Source organism: Oryzias melastigma, unplaced genomic scaffold, assembly GCF_002922805.2.
Source record: "Oryzias melastigma strain HK-1 unplaced genomic scaffold, ASM292280v2 sc00274, whole genome shotgun sequence".
Classification (NCBI taxonomy): Eukaryota; Metazoa; Chordata; class Actinopteri; order Beloniformes; family Adrianichthyidae; genus Oryzias; species Oryzias melastigma.
This window is the reverse complement of record NW_023416900.1, coordinates 212,669-232,198: the sequence shown is the minus strand read 5'-3', so window position 1 is coordinate 232,198 and position 19,530 is coordinate 212,669. Positions and strand designations below refer to the sequence as shown.

The following is a 19,530-nucleotide window of genomic DNA, read 5'->3' as shown; positions in this document are numbered from 1 at the left end:
TCCTGCGGGCCGCAAATGGCCCGCGGGCCGCGAGTTTGAGACCCCTGCTTTAACACCTCCGCTCCAGTGTTTATGTTCTTTGATTTTTGGTAATTCTGAATCAGCAAAATCTGTTGGAATTATTGTGTTAATGGTTGAAAAGTTACAGTATGTTAAAGATTTTGTGTTTAAGTTGAAGCTTGTTTCATGACGTAGATTTCCTTCACAAAGATCAATTAAGCTCAGATTATCCTGACAAACTCTGCTGACTCAACACTTTCAATAAAGCAGCAGAGCTCTTCTTCACTGTTTTATCTGCTGGATGTGTCCCCACCGCCCCCAAAAACACATCAGAGGCTGAGCCAGGAGGACACGAAGAGTGTTGTCGAGGTGAAAAGCTTCTCTAGACCCTAAGCTCCATCCAGGCTCAACCAACTCAAATCAAAGCCTCCCTGTGCTGCCACGTGGAAACCACAGTTGGACCAGGATAGGAACTCTGCATGGATGGAGACACCATGGTCCACATCCATCATTATTTGGGAAACATTTTCTATAATTCAAAATAAAAGTAAATACTGGAAATGCTTTTTCATTTTCACAGTGTAATTGCATTACTTTTCTCTTAAATGAAATGAAAATGCAATTCTCTGAACAGCTTTTTCTATTTCTCCTTTAACACAGCTTATTCTGTAACTTTTTTCATTTTGTTTTTTTTGTTTCAAACACAAAATGAAAATAAACACAATGGTTTAAATATAAAAATATAAGATAAAAAAATAAGATGAAAGTTTTCTTTTAATTAGAAAGAAGTTGTTGTCAAGTGTTTTGTATTTTTTGGAAGCATCCTTATTACCTTGCTGATTTGAACTATTGTAATTCATGCAGAAAGTGATGTCATCACTACAAGGAGAGGGTGTTAACATCTATGAATGTGAATCAAGGCTCAGCTGGCATCAGTCAGGGTCCAAAATGATTAAAAAAATACAAAAAAAGCTGGATTAAGTCTTTATCACAGGAAAACTTTCCTGGAGTCTCCTCCAAAAGCATTCCTGCATCCACAGGCTGAAAACGGGAAGTCTCCTAACTCTCTGATCCCTCTCATTTCTAGAATGAAGAACAAGCTTTGGTACTTTGAGTTCGGCACCACAGAGACCATATCTGCCACCTGCAAAAAGCTGAACGAGTGCATAGAAGTGGAGGTGAGATACTCCATCTTCATTCCTGTAAGAACCATTCTTTGCCCCTAAAAAGCACCTTGAGGTTCAGTGTTCTTTAAGACCAGGAACCACAGATTGACATGAAAACATGCTTTTTAAGCACTTACATGTCAGAAACCCACAGCAAAGTGTTTGTCGTGCATGAACTGAGGAGAGGACACAACCGGAGAGTCATTGAAAAATAAAAAGAGTGTTAGAGATGACCAAGGCGGACGCAGCGCTGCCCAGATCACCTGCAGCTCCGTGTTTACTGGTTAGTTTCCTGCTCCAACATCACATATGCGCCGACACGAAGGTATCACGAGATAGGGGCGGGTTCAAGGCACTTACCTAAGCCAGTCCAGCAAGAAAATAGGTACTGCGCTGATTGCAAGCCGTCTTGAGGACCACAAAACAATGCATTGTGGGAAACTGTGTCCTGACAGTTTCTGTAGTTCGACGTGACGCTGATCAGAAATGAATGGTTCTAAATGAAGGAAATCTGCGTATTTTGTGACTCTTTCTGGAGAGTACTGAATCACTGATGAAAAAATAAACAATAATCAGGTTATGTGTGTTACTGTGGCCTTTAAAAGTTCATTTAATTTAAATTGTATTTATTTCTCTGGGACAGTGGACATTAAATTAACCTAGCGGCTAGTTATTACCTGTTTTCCCCTGACATGTGTCAAACACTCCTAATGTCTTCAACAACAGACATCAGGTGTGCTTGAGATCACTCCTTTTCTGGATTGTCAGTGAGACCAGGCGGCTGCAGGCGGGGGCGGGGAGAGGCGCCTATGATGAAGGCGAACAGTGAGACTGGACGAGAACAGGATGTCGAGGTTGACATTTATTCACACAATTTATTCACACAATAAGCCGAATTAAGTTTATTAACATACTAAGTAAGATTCATTAATTTCTAAAGTGAGACTGTTGTCTACAAAGGCCATGTCAATAAACTGCTTACAAGCTTAACAAATGTATTAACTAACAATGTCAACCTTTTATTAAATGTTCTTAAGTGTTACGACTTATTTCTAAGACAATTTTAACTTTGAGAGTCTAAAAAAGAGACATAAGAGTGTAAATGTTAACAGCTGTCTGAGAAAAGTGTAGGAAGGTTGTAGTGAGGAGTTTTTCAGCCTTAAGACACAGATACTTCATGGATTTCATGCTGGTAACTCCTGCAATAACCGAGAGAACTCTAAACATAAACTATAATAATAAAGGATTTCTGAACTAGTATCAGTCTCAGTTATAAATTCTCAAACTTTGGAAGTTTCCAGGAGTTGTTCAAGCTTTAGCTTATTTATGGTCAATATTCCTGTGAATGAGGCCAGAGGTGTCCCAGAAAGACGTCCTCTGGGACGGAGCATCTCCACATCCAGGTCTCAGCCTGGGGGTTTTCCCAGCGCCTCCCCCACATGTTCGACAAACGTGATGGAACCGATTCTCTCAGGCTGATTAGGAGCTTTCTACTAATCAATGAAAAGCTTTCTTTTGACCCGACGTCACCATCACCTTTAAAGTTACTTGACATTTAATCATGCAGTGTGATTCTGCTTTGGAACGGAAGCACAGGGTGTCTCTGATGCAATTTTGTCAAGTTGGTATAAAAAAAGGACTCAGAGACTTCAGTTCTGATCACTTTAGATCAGATTCAGAGATGAAATGAAACCAAAGGTGAATAAAAATAAAAGCAAAACTTGTTTGTTCTGTCAGGCCTTTAAAAGAGAGAAGGATCTGTCGAGTAAAGAGGATGGAAAAACCATGAACAAACCACGTGTCTACTCTGTGAGTTCACGTCACGGTAAACAGTTCCTCTCCTCGGTTGGAAAACCTGCTGTCCCTGGAATCTGAAGCCTCTTTCACACAACCACGGTGGAACATGAGGGTCTCTGAGAAAATCTCTTTCATTGTGTGAATGCTTTAGAGCTTTATTACGGTTTATATTTATTCTTAAATCATGCTTCACTATGTTGAAGTGATGGTTATTTTTGTCCTGCTTTGAAGTTCTATTTTTTTACTTCAGCAAAACACAAAAAAACTACCAATTATACTAAAAAACAATACACTAACTCAGTAAATTAAGACCATACATCAGATGTTAACAAATGGTGCAAAAACCCCTCCCACTTTTTACAAATGTACCAGGTTTGCAGACACAAAAACAGGATTTAGGGACAAGAGAGCAGGGGAGGCAACGGCAGCAAAAACAGTCTGAGGGAAACTTTGAGAGGTTAAAATAAGACCAGTCAAACTGCAAACAAAGCAAACAGTTGTGCTCATAAGTTTACATACCCTGGAAGAAATTATGAATTCTAGGCTATTATTGAATTGAATATATTTGTGACTAAGGACAGATATAAAAACATAGACACACTGTAAATAGCAGTCCCATATCACAATGCTTTTAGCGGTAGCTAGTTTGCAGCATTTGTCCTTAGCTGGGATTTTTTTGTTTTACAATTACAAATATGTGTAAAATGCGAATAAAATACCAGAAATCAAACAGCCATTGTTAAAAAAATTACATAAACCAGTTTAAAAGACACAAGGACAGATCAAAAAGATAAAAAACACACATCCAATCAACCTGTTAAAACAAGAGGACAGCACTGCTGCTGATAAAATACTTTGTTTATTAAAACGTTTTTTAAAACTGGGCACAGACTTCAAATCAGTGGGGACACTGTTGTTCATGTTGTTCCAAAGTCTCGTACCTTTCAATGAGAGGACAGACTAAGCAGAACTTGTTCTGCAAAAAGGGATTTTACAATTCCCATTGAGACCGCTCTGGTTGACCTGCTGCAAATATCAAATTTAGATTGAAGGTCCTTGGAGGCTTGAGTGCCAGTTCATTGAGGCGTTTAAAAATATTTTTTAAAAAGCTAAAATTAATAAAATTGGTCAAAGTTAAAGTGTTTTAATTTAATTAAAATCTGACAGTGGTGATATCTGTTTTTTGGTCACATATCTTCAGTGCCTGATTATAAAGCCTCTCCACTGGTTTGAGTGGTCTGACTGGAGGGTGACCAAACAGTAACTCCACAACACAGATTATGGAATGGTGGGAGAAGATCATAGAGTTTAAAAATATCCAAACACATTCTGGAGTCAGGCAATGTCGTATTAATTTAACACAGGTCATGTTTAACCTGACCACCTTGCAGACTTTTTTAACATGACTTTTAAAATTTAATTGGGAAATTTAATTTGAAAACTAGAAATTTTTATCTTACTATATTTTACTTTTATGGATATGCTTAAAGTATTGCTTAAAAGATTTGGCATATTTATAACTTTTGGTCTGAACAGGAAAATAAAGTATTGTTTTGTCAAATCCCAGCTGGTGTGGATGAGGCCTCAGGCTGCTCAAACTGCAACCGATGCCAGATTTTTCTCTTGCTCTCAGCTGTGTAGAACGTTGCAGCAGAAAGTTGAATTAAGCTGGAAGTCTCATTTCACAGCATCTTCACACTCTGTAATCATGCGGTGTGAGCACATGGACAGCCTGCACAGCTCATTTATAAAAGCAGAGAGCTTTCGGTGAACGGTGTGCTTTGTGCTCCCACCACTGAGCGCCGGCTGGCTCTGCGTCTCGTCCTGCTGCATTCCTGTGCCAGCCGCTTTTCTCCCTCAGAATCTGATAGAAATATCGTCTTTACAATTCTAAAGCCACAGTAAGTCAAAGAACACAAACACTGGAGCTCCGATGTGAAAGGGTTAAATATCTGCTCGTTATCATCAAAACAAAAACAAGTCAAGAAAACATTCAGGGTTCCTGCACTGATGTGAGGGGTATCAGAACCCCTCCCCAGGGGGGGCACGGAGACATAACTGACAAAAACCAAAGTCCACATATATTACTGGATACCAGGAGTTTTTATGGTGGTACTGTCAACTAAGTACTGCCTGCAACTATTAACCCCGCCCACTCCCCGTTGGTTTGAAGATCCAAAGTACAGGGTGAGTGTGGGGAGGTTTGGGGGCAGAATTAGATCTCATTAACTCGTTTGACTATTGTCTACCCCCTAGTGCGACGGCATGATTCTGGACCTCAGCAACATGTCCCTGGAGGGCATCGCCGTTCTTAACATTCCCAGCATGCATGGCGGCTCCAATCTGTGGGGTGAGACAAAGAAAAGGAGGAACTACAGCCGCATGAGCAAGAAGGTCACGGACAAAATACCCTCCATCACTGTCACGGATGCTAAAGTGCTGAAGTTCTGCATGCAGGGTGAGTCCACACAGTTACCAGCCCCAGCATGAAGACATGTTGACCTCTGGTTGACCCCTGGTTGACCTCTGGTTGACCCCTGGTTGACATGTGATTTTGGGTCTGACTGAATTTGTCCTCTCAGAGTTTCTAACATCAACGTTTGGTGCTATAAGAATCTGTCCTGGTGGAGACTTCACTGAAAAAAAACTAATAAGATTTACTTAAGAAAATCCTCGTAACAATTTGCACTAACAATTCTTGATTAAATTTTACTGCATTTATGAATATAAAAACTACCATCAACAATCTAGTAAAATTTACTTACGTCCACAAGTAAGGTTATTATCAAATCTTAAGTAAATAGAGCAAACATAAATTTCTCTAATAAAATTTACATAATTTTAATGAATGTTCCAAAGGTGATTACATCAATTTGAAAAGTAGATCTTACTACTAGACAATCGAGATTTTTGATTACTCATAAAAAATAAGTGAACTTCACTTCTTTACTAGCAAAATCTATGTATTTGCATAATATTTGAATTATTATGTAAATATTGTGAGGAATAATTAAGTATATATTACTGATGCAAAAAGTTAGTTTTTTCAGTGTTGGACTCTCTTAAGATCTTCACTCAGCTTCATTCAGCTCAGTGTTCAGTTATTGTGTTCCAGACCCGCTGTATGCAAACAGAGGAGGTTGTTAGTCATAAGAACATATACAAAACAACTTTAGGAAGGACTTCTAAGCCTTTTATAGCTTAGCCAAAGTACTATCAAACATATTACTTTTTTTTATAAAGTTTTAATAACAACTTTAAAGGATTTATTGAAGTCTATCCACATTAAGTGAAACAGAATCTGTTTTTATGTCGAGTTTGACTGCATTTGTCTTCAGTAAATAAGAGAGCAATAAACATTCAGTGTTTTTGGTGCAAAATTGTACTTTAGAAAAACCTAACTCAAAGGTCAACTGCTTCTTTCTTAGCTAGTTTCTAAGAGGCTTTATGAGGAGCAGTTTGATATTTCTTAGTTTGTATCTACCTCAGGAATGGGAGGTGGGGGTTTGCTCCATCACTGTAAATCAGGGGTCCCCAAACGTTTCTTGTGAGGGCCACATAATTGTTTTCTTCTCTGATGGGGGGGGCGGGGTCAGTTTGTAGGCTAACAGGAAAAGTGCAACAATCACAGCCTAAATGTAAATATTTGCAGTTTACCAGAAAGCCACACATAGCCAGGTTTAAAATAATTAATTTCTGTAAACGTCATAGAAAAAAATAATAGCAAAACAATTTTAAGAAAACTTGATAGCATTACCTGTGATAATGCTAGTGTGAATGCTGAAAGCTGAATTTGGCCACTGAAGATGCTAGTGCTGATAGATGAAGATGCTGAAATTTATAACAAAAAAATGCTGAAGCTAATAGCTAGTTATAATATTAGCAAAATGACAAATTAGCCTAAAAAGCTGAAAAAAAATCTAAATTTTCCAAAGCAGCTAGTATGTATCTGAAACATTAGCTAAATGCCAAATTAGCCTTAAAAAATGGGTAAAATGTGTAATTTAGCCAAAACAGTTAGTATAACGCTAAAACATTAGCTAAACTCCAAATTAGCTTAAATAATTGAAATAAGCTCCTTAATCAGTCAAAACAGCTAGCATGTGGCTAAAATATAAGCTAAACTTAAAAAAATCCTGGAAATCTTGAATAACTGCATAAAAGTCATAAAAAGAGATGAATATTTTAACAGCTGAAAGATCTGAAGAGCTATATACGTCCAAAAAATGTATGGAAGAAAAATAATAATGATAAAGAAATAAAGAAAAATTGAATCACGATTAAACCAATAAAAATTCTCTCCTCTCCCATCCTAGTTCAGACTGCAGAAGGGTGGAATAAAAAGTCACGTTCTATATGGTTCTCGATCGGCATTTCATTCTGTGTGGGGGGCCGGGCAAAAAGTGGAGGCGGACCTGATCCAGCCCGCGGGCGGAAGTTTGGGGACCCCTGCTGTAAACCAGCTGTTATTAATGCAGTCCCAATCCATGGATCAAAACACCACAGATGTTCCATTTTAGCATAACAATAAGACTTCAAGAAGTTGGGATAAAGACCAGATTTGGTCAAAACGTTTTCACTAATAAAAATTGTGATAAAACAGTAATTCTTGAGTCTTTCCTGGATTACCTCATTTAAGCAAAGTGTATTCTTCATGTTTGACGTTTCTCCCATCTTTGGTTGGGCTCTCATAACCTTCACGTCATGTGGGGGTGGGAAGGCTGTGCAAACAAACAAGAAAAAGATGCCATGAATGCGGCTTTAGGCAAACAAGCAGTCCTCCCACTGCACGCTCTCACCGAGCTGTTCTCAGATGATCCTAGATCAGCTGACTGAGCACAATCCCTGTTTCCATGGAAATCAGCCAGCTTTAAAGGCGAAGCAAAAAAAAAATTCTCACTTTGACATAGCTTTCAAGAGAAAGTCTTTGACAGTTTCTAGTTTTTAACATGTATGCGTGGCATGAAAGAGAACAAATGTAACAAATGAGCTCTAAAAGCCACGCCCCTCAGAGGAGATTTTGAAACAGAGGCTTCAGATCAATATGAAAAATGACTTTTTAAGACATTTAGACTTTATAATCATAATTAAAACACTACTGAGAACATTTTTAATCAAACATATTGTCATAGGTGGACTACAAATACAAAACCTTTAACATACTGTAACTCTTCAACTGTTAACATGATAAATGTAATTGAAAAACGTAATTTTTAAATTAAAATTGAAAAGTTACACTTAATCAAAGAACATAAAAATTGGTGTGAAAGGGTCATGGGTGATGATAATGGTTTCGCCTGTTTGGTTCAAAGTTGCAGAGATTACTTCGAGTGGTTTGCCGAACCACCTTATGCAGGTGACACTTCAAGACATCAGACCAGTCAGGGCTTTAAAGGGTAACCAAACAGGACAGGAGGCTGACTCCCCTCTCAGTCCGGATTTGAAAAATGAAAGAAATAAAAAGGAGGCGGGGCTAGGGAAGGTGGGCGGAGGAGGTGTGGTCTGGATGTGATTGACAGTGAGTTTGGCCTGAGGTAACTAAAGGATCTTTTTATTATTGTCTCAATGAAAATAGAATAAAAAAATAAAAATCATAGAGTTCAGGAGGCCCAAGAAGGCTGCCTCCCATCCCACAGTCGCTCTCTGTCTGCTGGTCAGCTAGTTTTCCAAGGGCCGGTTTAGCGAGCTAGCAAGCTCTGCCGTTCTTGATGTAGCGAAGCAACCTCCTCCGCTCTCGACGTCAGCATCGCAGAGTGAGCTCCGCCGTTTTCAGCATTGGCGGATGACCTCCGACGCTCTCAGCATCAGTTGGAGAAGCCAAGGCTGATTAACTCCGCCTCTTTCTGCGTCACAGGGAGACCTCAAACAGTCGCGTGGTGAGCTTCGACTCTCGAGTGTTCAAAAATGGGCGGGGCTTTGATGACGTGAAACTTCTGGGACTTAAAACAAGTTGACCATTCACAAAATTCAACTGTAATGCCGCATTTCACCAGAAGGGGGCACACACAGATGGTTTTTGACTATAATTTCAGAAATTGCATACGTTTCTTATAAATTGTAAAAAAAATTGGCAATAACCAACAGACAGCACATTTAAAGTCCCATTTATAGAGTTCAACAAACAAAAAAAGTGGATTTAGTGTTTGGTTACCCTTTAATCCTCTCTGCCACTAATGATATATACAGTGCAATGCAGAATGATGGTAGCTTTGGAACGCTGAGCTCAGCTTCTCTAAACAACTCAGATCTGTAACTGCCAGACCTGTGGTCTGACAAACCCGTGCTATGTCTTAATGAGGTCCAGGACAGATAGAGATGTATATACATGATTTTTTTCTTTTTACATTTGTTAACATTTATCATCCATAAATAAGAAAAAATAGGTAAGTTTAAGCATACCACTGATTTAGCAAAGCAAAAGAAGTAAGAGAGACTATAAAATCCAAGATGGAAAAGCTGGAGAGGCTGATCAATGCCTATGCCAGAAAGTGGCTTGGCCTTCCCAGGTGCCTCAGCACTATTGGGCTCTACAGCAGGGGTGTTTTAGAACTACCAATCTCCAGTTTAGTTGAATAATACAAGTGCGCCAAGATCAGGTTGGAGATGACACTGCAGGATACCTGCGATCCACTTGTTGCCAAAGCAGAACCCATTCTGGCTACTGGGAGGAAGTGGACCCCAAAGGAAGCAACTGAACAGGCCAAGGCAGCACTCAGACACAAAGACATTGTGGGATGGGTGCAGGAGGGGAAGCATGGTCTTGGTCTCTCTACTAGCACACCCACCAGGGGAAAAGCCAACCCAGCTGAGAGGCGCAAACTGGTGGTCAAACAGATACACAGGGAAGAAGAAGCAGGAAGATGTCCACAAGCCGTGGTACAGGCAAAGCAAGGGCAGTGGATGGGCTGGGAAGGAGTGGAAAGGAGGAAGCTCTCCTGGAAAGAGCTGTGGGAGATGGAAGCTTTCAGGGCAAGCTTCATAATTAGGGCTACCTATGATGTCCTACCTTCTCCTGCAAACCTAAGCCAGTGGTATGGCGAAGACCCCACATGCTCTCTATGTCAACACCCAGCAACACTGAAGCACATCTTGGTGGGATGCAAGACTAGCCTCAGTCAAGACCATTACACCTGGCGACACAACCTGGTGCTAAGGTGTCTTGCAGCAGTGCTGGAAGGACAACGAACAAGAGTAAACGCCCTTCCTCATACATCATCTCATCGGCAACTAACATCCTTTGTCCGTAATGGCCAAGCCACCTTCACCAGCACCAGTACAGCTGACAGTGGACCACTGGTTAGAGCATGAGACTGGAAGATGCTTGTAGATCTGAAAAAAACTCTGCTTTCCACCAGAGATAGCATCCACTAACCTGCGACCAGACCTTGTATTGTGGTCTTCCTCGCAAAAGCTCGCCTACATTATAGAGCTTACAGTACTCTGGGAGGGTGCAGTAGAGGAGGCCTATGAACGGAAAATGCTGAGGTACGCCGACCTCGCAGCAGACGCCAAAGAACAAGGCTGGTGTGTGAAGGTTCACCCAGTGGAAGTAGGCTGTAGGGGGTTTGTGGCCACCTCAACATCCAGGCTTCTCAGGGAGATGGGGGTGCGAGGGAAGATTTACAGGCAGGCAATGAAAGATCTCTCCAGGACTGCTGAGAACGGGAGTTTGGATGTTTGCATTGTTTTTGTGGAACATCAGTCAGTAGATGAAATGCTCTGGATCTCTCTCCTGGTCTGTGCTCTCTTGCTTCTGTAGCAACACGTCCTCATTCCTGGGTCGTCACATCTTGATGTTTGGGACCCCTACGCATCACTTTTTTTTTTGACATGCTGGCTGTTCCCATCAAATCACGGGTCCCCAACCTATGAGCCGCAAACTGGAACCAGTCCAGTACCGGGACGTGGAGTGCTAAAAATTCTGGACCAGTTCCCTAATCCAGGCCCTGCTCACGTCCGGTACTGGTTTTGGTCCGACACCACGTCTGGTACCGTGTCTGGTACCGGTTAATTTCCTGTAAATGGCACTAACCTCGACTGTAAATGGCACTAACCTCGACTATCACCCCTGGTTTAGAGTGTAGAGTAGATCATCCTGATGATCAGAAGCTCCAGTTTCAGACAGAAACTCTGTACGTCTGCATGCCTGCATGTTCATCATTCCACTAACCGCTCTTGGCAGCTGCTTTCTCTGGCACAAATAAACTAAAGCTTTTAAATTGATTTGCTGCAGATAATGCAATCATCCGGGCGAGCTGAGACAGAGTGAAAGGAGCTCCGGGCGCTTCTGACCTCATGATTCAGCTCAGACTCTCAGTCCGAGCGTCTCTGCTCTGGTTTGTGTTCTGATGAAGGAGGACACAAATGGACTGTGTATTGTGCAAACAAGTTTAAATAGCTTCATCATGGAGGTTTTCCATTTAGTTTGGTCCTCCACTGTAAAGGTGCTCTGGGTGTTTGTTGATTTTCTGGCTCAGGTCATGTTTCCAAACCAAAACCGAAGGTCAATTAGAATTGTGTTGTTGCTGTTAGAAGACAAAATGCTAATTAGTGACCACAGCAATGAGAGAAAAAGCTGATGAACAATCTAAAACTGTAACATAAGTTATAGGACTGAAACAGTGAATCAGGAGAGAGAAAATGTCTTGTAAAACGTATAGGGGTTAAGTAGGTGAGAAACAGACGTGTCCAACAGATTTGTCATTTTTCTGCCGACTGCTTAAAGCATAAAAAAACAACTTTTTGAGCTTTTAAGTGCATTATATTATCAGCTAGCTTCGCTATAGCAGCAGTGAGAGATCAGGAAGCAGATGAACACAGGTCATCTGTTATAAAGCAGAAAAGATTTGCTGTAAACAGATTAGAAAATCTCGTCGTTAAAAATGTCGTTTATAAAGCCACCTAGTTACTGCAAAAATAAGAAAACTCACAGATGTGTGTGTCTGTTAGAAGACAACAGACAAGTTAGTGACTCCAACAGTCCTGCATGTGTGGACATTCATGGGTAAGAAAGAGAGCAGACAGAGGAAAGATCTACTGTGTGGAAAATTCCCATTTGGCTAATTAAAGAGAGCTTTTGTGACTAAAGTGTTTCTTCGATTTTAGGCAGGTTCAAATCGGCATAACCTCTGTCTGTGCCTGCTCCTTTCATCCCTGAATACAGGGTGTTGGCAGCGATCTCAAATCTGTCCATATAAATTCCTAAAGTAACCCGCTGGTGACCCTAGGCCTGGGGTGTCAAACCCAATCGCACAAGGGGCCAAAATCCAAAACACACACTCTAAAACTATTTTTTTAAAACGTTAAAACCATAACTTTTAAACATAATTATGAACTAGATATATAGCATTAGCTGTGATAATGCTACTGTGAATGCTGTAAGCGGAATTTGGCCATTGAAGATGATAGTGCTGATAGATGAAGATGTTGAAATTGATAGCTAAAAACACTGAAGCTGAAAATACTTAAGCTGATAGTCAGCTAAAATATTATGCAAATGCCAAATTAGCCTAAAAACCTTAGATTAGCCAAAACAGCTTGCATGTAGCTGAAAAAACAGCTAAATGTTTTAAAACAGCCAAAAAAAAAAATGAAAAAAGCCTAAACTAGTCAAAACAGTTAGTGTGTAAATACTAGCCTTACTTCAAAACAGCCTAAAAGTAACTTAGAAAGAAAAGCCTACATTAGTTAAAACAGCTAGCATGTAGCTGAAATCTTAGCTGAACTCCAAAACAGCCTGAAAAAACCCTAAATTAGCTTAAACAGCTAGCATGTAGGTTAAATATTAGCTAGAAATAGTGTAAAAAAAAACTCAGTAACTGCCAAAAATAGTCCAAAAAGCTAGCAGAAGTCCAATTTTAAAACTTTAAAATCGTAACTTTTTAGCACATTTACGAATAATAAAAATGCAGGAATATTATTCCAGAATAAATCAACTTAAACCTACAATAACTTTCAAGATTTTACTCTCCATCAAAATATATTTAGTCAAAAGGATACAAGTTAGAAATAAGTGCAAGATAACATCAAACCTGGGCTGTATGGTGGTGCAGTGGTTAGCGCTCTTGCCTCACAGCGAGAAGGCCCCGGTTCGACTCCATGCTGGGACCTTTCTGTGTGGAGTTTGCATGTTCTCCCCGTGCATGCGTGGGTTTTCACCGGGGACTCCGGCTTCCTCCCACTGTCCAAAAACATGCTTCATAGGTTAATTGGTGACTCTAAATTGCCCCTAGGTGTGAATGTGAGAGTGGATGGGTGTGTGATTGAGGCCCTGCGACAGACTGGCGACCTGTCCAGGGTGTACCCCGCCTTCGCCCATCAGCAGCCGGGATAGGCTCCGGCACCCCCGCGACCCTGAAAAGGAAGAAGCGGTCAGGAAGATGGATGGATGGATAACATCGGGTCATTAATAACAATAAAATACCTTGACCAGGTCTGTAAGGACCAGAAATCTTGCTTGTTTGTAGCTGTCTAAATACTTATTTTTGTATTTCGTTAAAAGTTCCAGAATATGATTTATTAGATCCTTTCCCCCCATTTCCACTCTTACAGCTGAAGTGTACTTATGATGAAAATTACAGCCTCAATCATCTTCTGAAGTGAGAGGACTTGCACAATTGCTGGCTGACTACATACTGTTCTGCCCCACTGTTGGAATTGAAGTCCACTTCTCGTGAAACTAAATCCCAAAAATAGGGCAACATGAAGTTGCCTGACAACAAGGGTAAAGCTTTCATGGCAGGTTGGAAGCAAAAACTACTTCCATGAACGAAATGAAGGCAGATGCACTTTGGTGCTAGAACCTAATAAATGTATACAATTGTGTATCAATTTCCATATTTCTATTTCCAAAATAAAACTTTCATAAAATGTAGATCCCCTGCCCACTGTTTAATTAATGTCAAGAATTGATTTGTTTATTTTCACATAAAATAATGATGTTTACTGGATAGTTGTTAAGTCTGAAGTTCTCCACAGATTGAACCAAACTGAGCCAATTTAATGATCTCTGGGGAACCTGTGCAGGTGCTTTGAGTTTACTTGATAGAACTCAGTTTAAAACATTCATGTCCTGAAAAATGTGGCAGATTTCTCCCCAGTTTTTAATCTCTTGAAATTCTGTTTTGTGGACTTTTTGAGCTGAAACTCCAATTTATGTACAAATAAATACTAGAAATCCATTTAACTGTGGACCTGAATCTATATTCCATGAAAGTTATTTTTTTCCTGGAAATGAATACAGCTTTCCATGATATTCTGATTTCTGGAATGGGTCTGTGTAACCTGAGGCAGGTAAGCAATTACTTTGTTTGACTAGGCTGTAAATACAAATAAGTAACCAGAGGAGCAGACGATGATGGAAACCATGACTAAAAACCCTTCAGTGAAATCAGTTCATTGAATTTAGGACAGACTTTAGAAAATAAGGAGCAGGCAGTGCAGCAGCAGGACACTGCTACACCTCATATAAAAACATATAAACTCAAGCTACTGTCTCAACATCATCCATGTTTTCCATGATGTGCCAACAAATGAATTCCAGAAGAACTCTGGCGGTTGCTCCGCGGTAGGAGCGTCAAGGCTATAAGCAGTAAATTTGACGTACATCAAAATAAAGGCAGCACACGCCAATTTGACGCACCCGCCGTATCCGGTCTGAATGACAAGTTACAATACTGACCTCGGTTTTCCTCCTGATCACAAGTATTCAAACCTTTGCCTGCTCTACAAGTTGCCTGTCTGTCATCCTGCCCACTGCCCGTCTCACCTGACTGCTTTTGTCATCGTCTAGTCCTTGTCCATTACCTGTCCCCCACTTCGAGATACGCCTCCTGGATCTTCCAGACTACAAGTATCAAAATGCTCCTTTCTTCTGCATCGTATCTAGACTACAAGCTCTTACTCATCTTCCAGACGTTGTATGGGCTCACCAACGCCTCCCCTACATTTATCAATGAAAAGTCCTCCTATATACTTCTGTACGTGTTCTCTGTGAATGCTCTCTCCACCATTTTGGGAGCCAAATGGCTGCAGATCTTTGCTGTGTTGATCTTTTGTCATGCCCACTTGACTGTCAGCCTCTGAACAGAACCCTCCATGTTGACGGCCAGAAAAAAACGGTCTGCAAGGTCTGCCAGACAAGAACCGACATCTGACATCTCTTCTTACGTTGTCAGGTCTGATGAGTCTCTATTTCTGCTGCTGCATTCAGATGGTCAGAATTTGGCATCAATAACATTAAGGCATAGATCCATCCTGACATATATCAACAGCTCAAGCTGGTGGTGGTGGTGTAATGGTGTGGGGGATATTTTCTTGACACACTTTGGACCCCATAGTACCAGTTGACCATGGTTCCAGCACCACAGTCTCCCTGAGTCTTGTTGCTGACAATGTCCATCCCTTTATGACCACAGAGTACCATCTTCTGATGATACTTCCAGCAGGATAAGACTCCATGTCATAAAACTGGAATCATCTCAGACTGGTTTCTAGAACCTGACAATGAGTTCACTGGACTCTGACGACCTCCACAGTCACCAGAACTAATAGAACCTTTGAGATGTGGTGGAACAGGAGATCGGCATCATGGATGTTTAGCCGACTAATCTACAGCAACTGTGTGATGCTGTCATATCAATATGGACCAAACTCTCTGAGAAATGTTTCTAGAACCTTGTTGGAGCTATGTTACCAAGGAGTAAGGCAGTTCTGAAGGCTAAAGGGGATCCAACCTGGTACTAGCAAGGTGGACCTAATAAAGATAGTTGTATCTTTGCTGGTCGTCATTCTTTACTGTCCATCTGGTTTCTTAAGATTTGCACTGAATTCTTTAGAGATGTTTTGAGTTTACTTGACAATTCTTTAGAGTAAAAAGAGTTGAGGTTTACACGCTGCAGAGCTTGTGCTATGTGCAGGCAGCCTTCTTTCTGTCTACTCATCAATCCCCACAGTAATGGACGGTTGCTCTGGTGCTGTTGGTCTCAAAGTTGCTCTGTTTTCTCTTCATGACTCCTCCTCCCATTCTCACCTCCCACTCATTTGCTCCACAGCCAGTATCTCCCTCAGGCTTGCTCTCTCCACCCCTTCCAACAACAGTCACGCTGTTGCACACCATGATAGAGCTATTTTAGGCCGATCCATCCAAAGGCTGCTCATTGTTTTCCTCTCACACAACAAAAACAGCAAACTATAATTACTTGGTCCACACCCCCCCAGTCTGTGAAGCTGGAAATAGCTTTGTGTGAAGCTGCTCAAAGGATAATGGGAAAGTGATGCATTCTCTTAAAGTTAATGAATGACAACTCCAAGAAGACGCCAGTCACTGTTTACTCAGAAATCAAGAGGTTTCCTAAAGTCTGCTTATGTTTGATCTTCCTTCCCAGAGCTAGAAATATTATTCTTAGAGGAATTTCACCATCTGCCCTCTCACAGCCAGGGAAAGATCTCAGCAGGATGTCGAGTGTTTGGTATATTTTAGTCCTCCCTGTTGAAAGCACAATGTTCTCTGTCAGGAGGCCAAGTCCTCTCCCCTTCACCTTTCCCTCCACTGTGGTTTTGGCGAGGTGAGCTGACGTTCTTCTTGACCATCTGCCACATTCAGACCATCCTGAGACCAGAACAAGCTGCTGGATGAGCAGTGTGGGAGGACAAGTAGGTGGAGAAGGAATACACAAATGTATCTGCTCATAATTATAGCCCAACACCCCAAGAAAATGCACAATGAAAGCTGAAGCCGCTCCAAACAGTAATTCAGCTGTCAGCTGCTATTTAAAGAATAGTTATTAATAGTCGCTGGCTCCAGTGAAAGCTCAGACGAGTCTGCTGTTGTGTTTGCAAAGAAATCAGGGAATCTGATTAACAATAAAGCAAAAGCTCTGGGTAATGTGTCACTGTAAGGAAGTCTTGTCAAAGTTAAGGACACGGTCACATGCACCCATACGGGGGTTGACACGTACGGGTGCTGTGAATTTTTGAGTTGTCAGGGTGTGTGGGGGATTGTAGAGAGGAGATGCTGCATCTTAAAGGGAGTGCAGGTCTGTCTGAAAGAGCATCAGGAAAATGGAATGTAACATTGTTGTGCGTGTGGTAAGTAAACTGTGAAGTTTTCATGAGGATATTGGAAGTTACACACACAAGTGATGCTGTTGAACAAGGCCCTACTTGTTAATAGAACTATTGTAACAACTAGCCTTACGACTAGATGTGGGCTGTCTGTGGGCAAAGAATGAGTAAACACACTTATCACTTAGACAGCAATAACAGGCCCCACGAAGAGTTTGGAGGATTTGAGGGTAGACATGATAGAAGGTACGACACGCCTGCGTCTCACATACTTCATCCTTGTATGTTGTATAAGCGTCCATGTCTTTCATCCATGTTTTAGTGTAAATAAAAACATGCATGAACATTTTTGCCCTATGGTATGGGTGTCAAACTCTGTCGCACAGGGGGCAAAATCCAAAACACAACTTAGGTCGTGGGCCAAACATTTATTGAGCACTCTAAAACTATATTTTTAAAACTGTAACTTTTTAACATAACTATGAATGATAAAAAGGTAGGAATATTATTCCAGAATAAACCAACTTAAACCTTAAATAACTTTCAGCATTTTACTCTCCGTAAAAAATGTATTCTGTTAAAGTTATACAAGTTAGTTATAATTGCAAGATAACATCGGGCCATTATTAAGCATAAAATAAAATGATCTGGAGGGGCAGATAGAATGACTCCCCAGGCTTTGACTGCTTGTAGTTCCTAGAATTTCTAAAAGTACAGTTGTAGGTAGAGCCCTCTGCCACCAAGCCCCTATGTTATGGAACAAGCTTCCAGCTCATGTCAGAGAGGCCAGCACAGTGTCTGCATTTAAAGTTAGGCTTCAAGCATTCCTCTTTGGACAGGCCTATTGCCAGGCTAGCTAGTAATCACAGAATAGTTAACATACTGCTCCCCTACTGTAATGAAGTTTGGGGGAATAATTATAATTTACATATTTCTCCAACATATGCTTTCTCCATTATTTATTTTTTAATTAGTTCTGCATGCCTCTGTTGGCCCAGTTAGATTAATGTGTTGTTCCTTCTTTACCATTCCCCTCCGGGGTGAACGGGAGAGATTTTAGTTTCCAGGAGGCTCGTCTGTGCTCCTGTTCCTGGCAGTGGACCTCGTCACTGGCTCATTTCACGTCTCAGAGTGGGAGAGATTCCAGGTGGCTAGTCAGTGTTCCTGCTCTTGGTTGTGGACCTCGCCTCTGGTGCTTAAGTGTCCTGTGGGTGATAGGCAAATGAGAGACAGCTGAGCAGCATCTAGGAACTGTGAGCTGGGGCTGCTGGGAGATGTAGTGCAGTCAGTACCCTGGAGATGGCTCCCGCCGGTGACCAGAGGAGGAGACGGAGCTCTGACTCCTGACAGCCTGTGTGCCCAGTATAAGTCTGACCTTATTTTGGTCACTTTTTTTCTTCAGATTCTGCTGGAATTATCGTGTTAACAATTAAAAAGTTACAATAGATTAAAGTTAAAGATTTTGTGCTTAAGCATCACCGGCGACTCCTTAGGTGCTAAACTCTTAAAACATATAGAATTGTTGTAAAAAAATAAAGGTGACTAGTTGACAGATTTCATCCATTGAGTCATTTTTAGAACGTTATTCCTGCAATAACTGTGGGAAAAATCTGTCACGATTTTGTCCAATCATCGACAAGACTAAAGTTTCTGATCTAAAGGTGTTGGAAATGATCTCACCTCTGCATGCCCGTGGTTTTCTCAGTGTTCTTGAGTAATTCGTCCCTTATGCTGGAGCAGTCATGCAGAAAACATGATGACATCAGAACAACCATTCATAGTCGTTAAAATATTAATGTCAATCATTGATTTGAATGGATCCAAATGAAGGTTCCAGTAAAGATACACCTCCTGCTTCATGTTAAAAGATGCCAAATGAAGCAGTCTGAACCCGAGATCATTAAACATTGTTGATGTTTCCATGCTGTCCTGCTCAAACACACCTTCATCATCATCAAGTTCTGCAGCTAGTCGCTTCAGCCAGGGTTCCATTAGCGGGTTAGCTCAGCTCGGTCAGGGGTCAGAGGTTTGTCTTGAAGTTGGTAAATATAAATTGTCAAAACATAGAAAACAAGAACCGAAGGTCTGAGTAACAGCGACCTGGCAGAATGACGGGATAGGATTAAAAGAAGCAGCTCAGGCCAGGTCTGAGAACCGAGGCTGATGGAGAGTAAAAATAACTAGAAAATTACCTGCAATAATGCTATTGTGAATGCTTTTGGCTGAAAGTAGTCACTGAAGAAGCTGAAACTTTTTGCTGAAAACAGTCATGCAATTTACTGTAGTTGTTGAAGGGGTTTGCTAAAAATGCAAAAGATATTTGCAAAATCTTAAATTTGATAAAAGTCTGGAAATTCCTTTAAAGAACTATGAAAGAGCGCTGAAGTTGACCTAAATTTATGAAAAAAATTGTTATAAAGAATTGCTTAAAAATCCCTAATACGTACCAATTTTGCAAAAAATATTTAGTGTGTTACTTAAATATGAGCTAAACCCCAAATTA

The 19,530-nt window shown here is 40.9% G+C and overlaps 1 protein-coding gene across 3 annotated transcripts in view; it reads left to right on the top strand.

The window, feature by feature from the left end:
* The window catches only part of LOC112140936 (diacylglycerol kinase beta), a 112,407-nt gene that overhangs the window by 74,926 nt on the left and 17,951 nt on the right, over positions 1–19,530 (top strand). For all 3 annotated transcript variants that reach the window (XM_024263959.2, XM_024263957.2, XM_024263958.2), the window contains 2 exons: positions 1,088–1,178; positions 5,220–5,421. In XM_024263959.2, the coding sequence (XP_024119727.1) occupies positions 1,088–1,178; positions 5,220–5,421 (293 nt within the window). The remainder of the gene's footprint in view (positions 1–1,087; positions 1,179–5,219; positions 5,422–19,530) is intronic.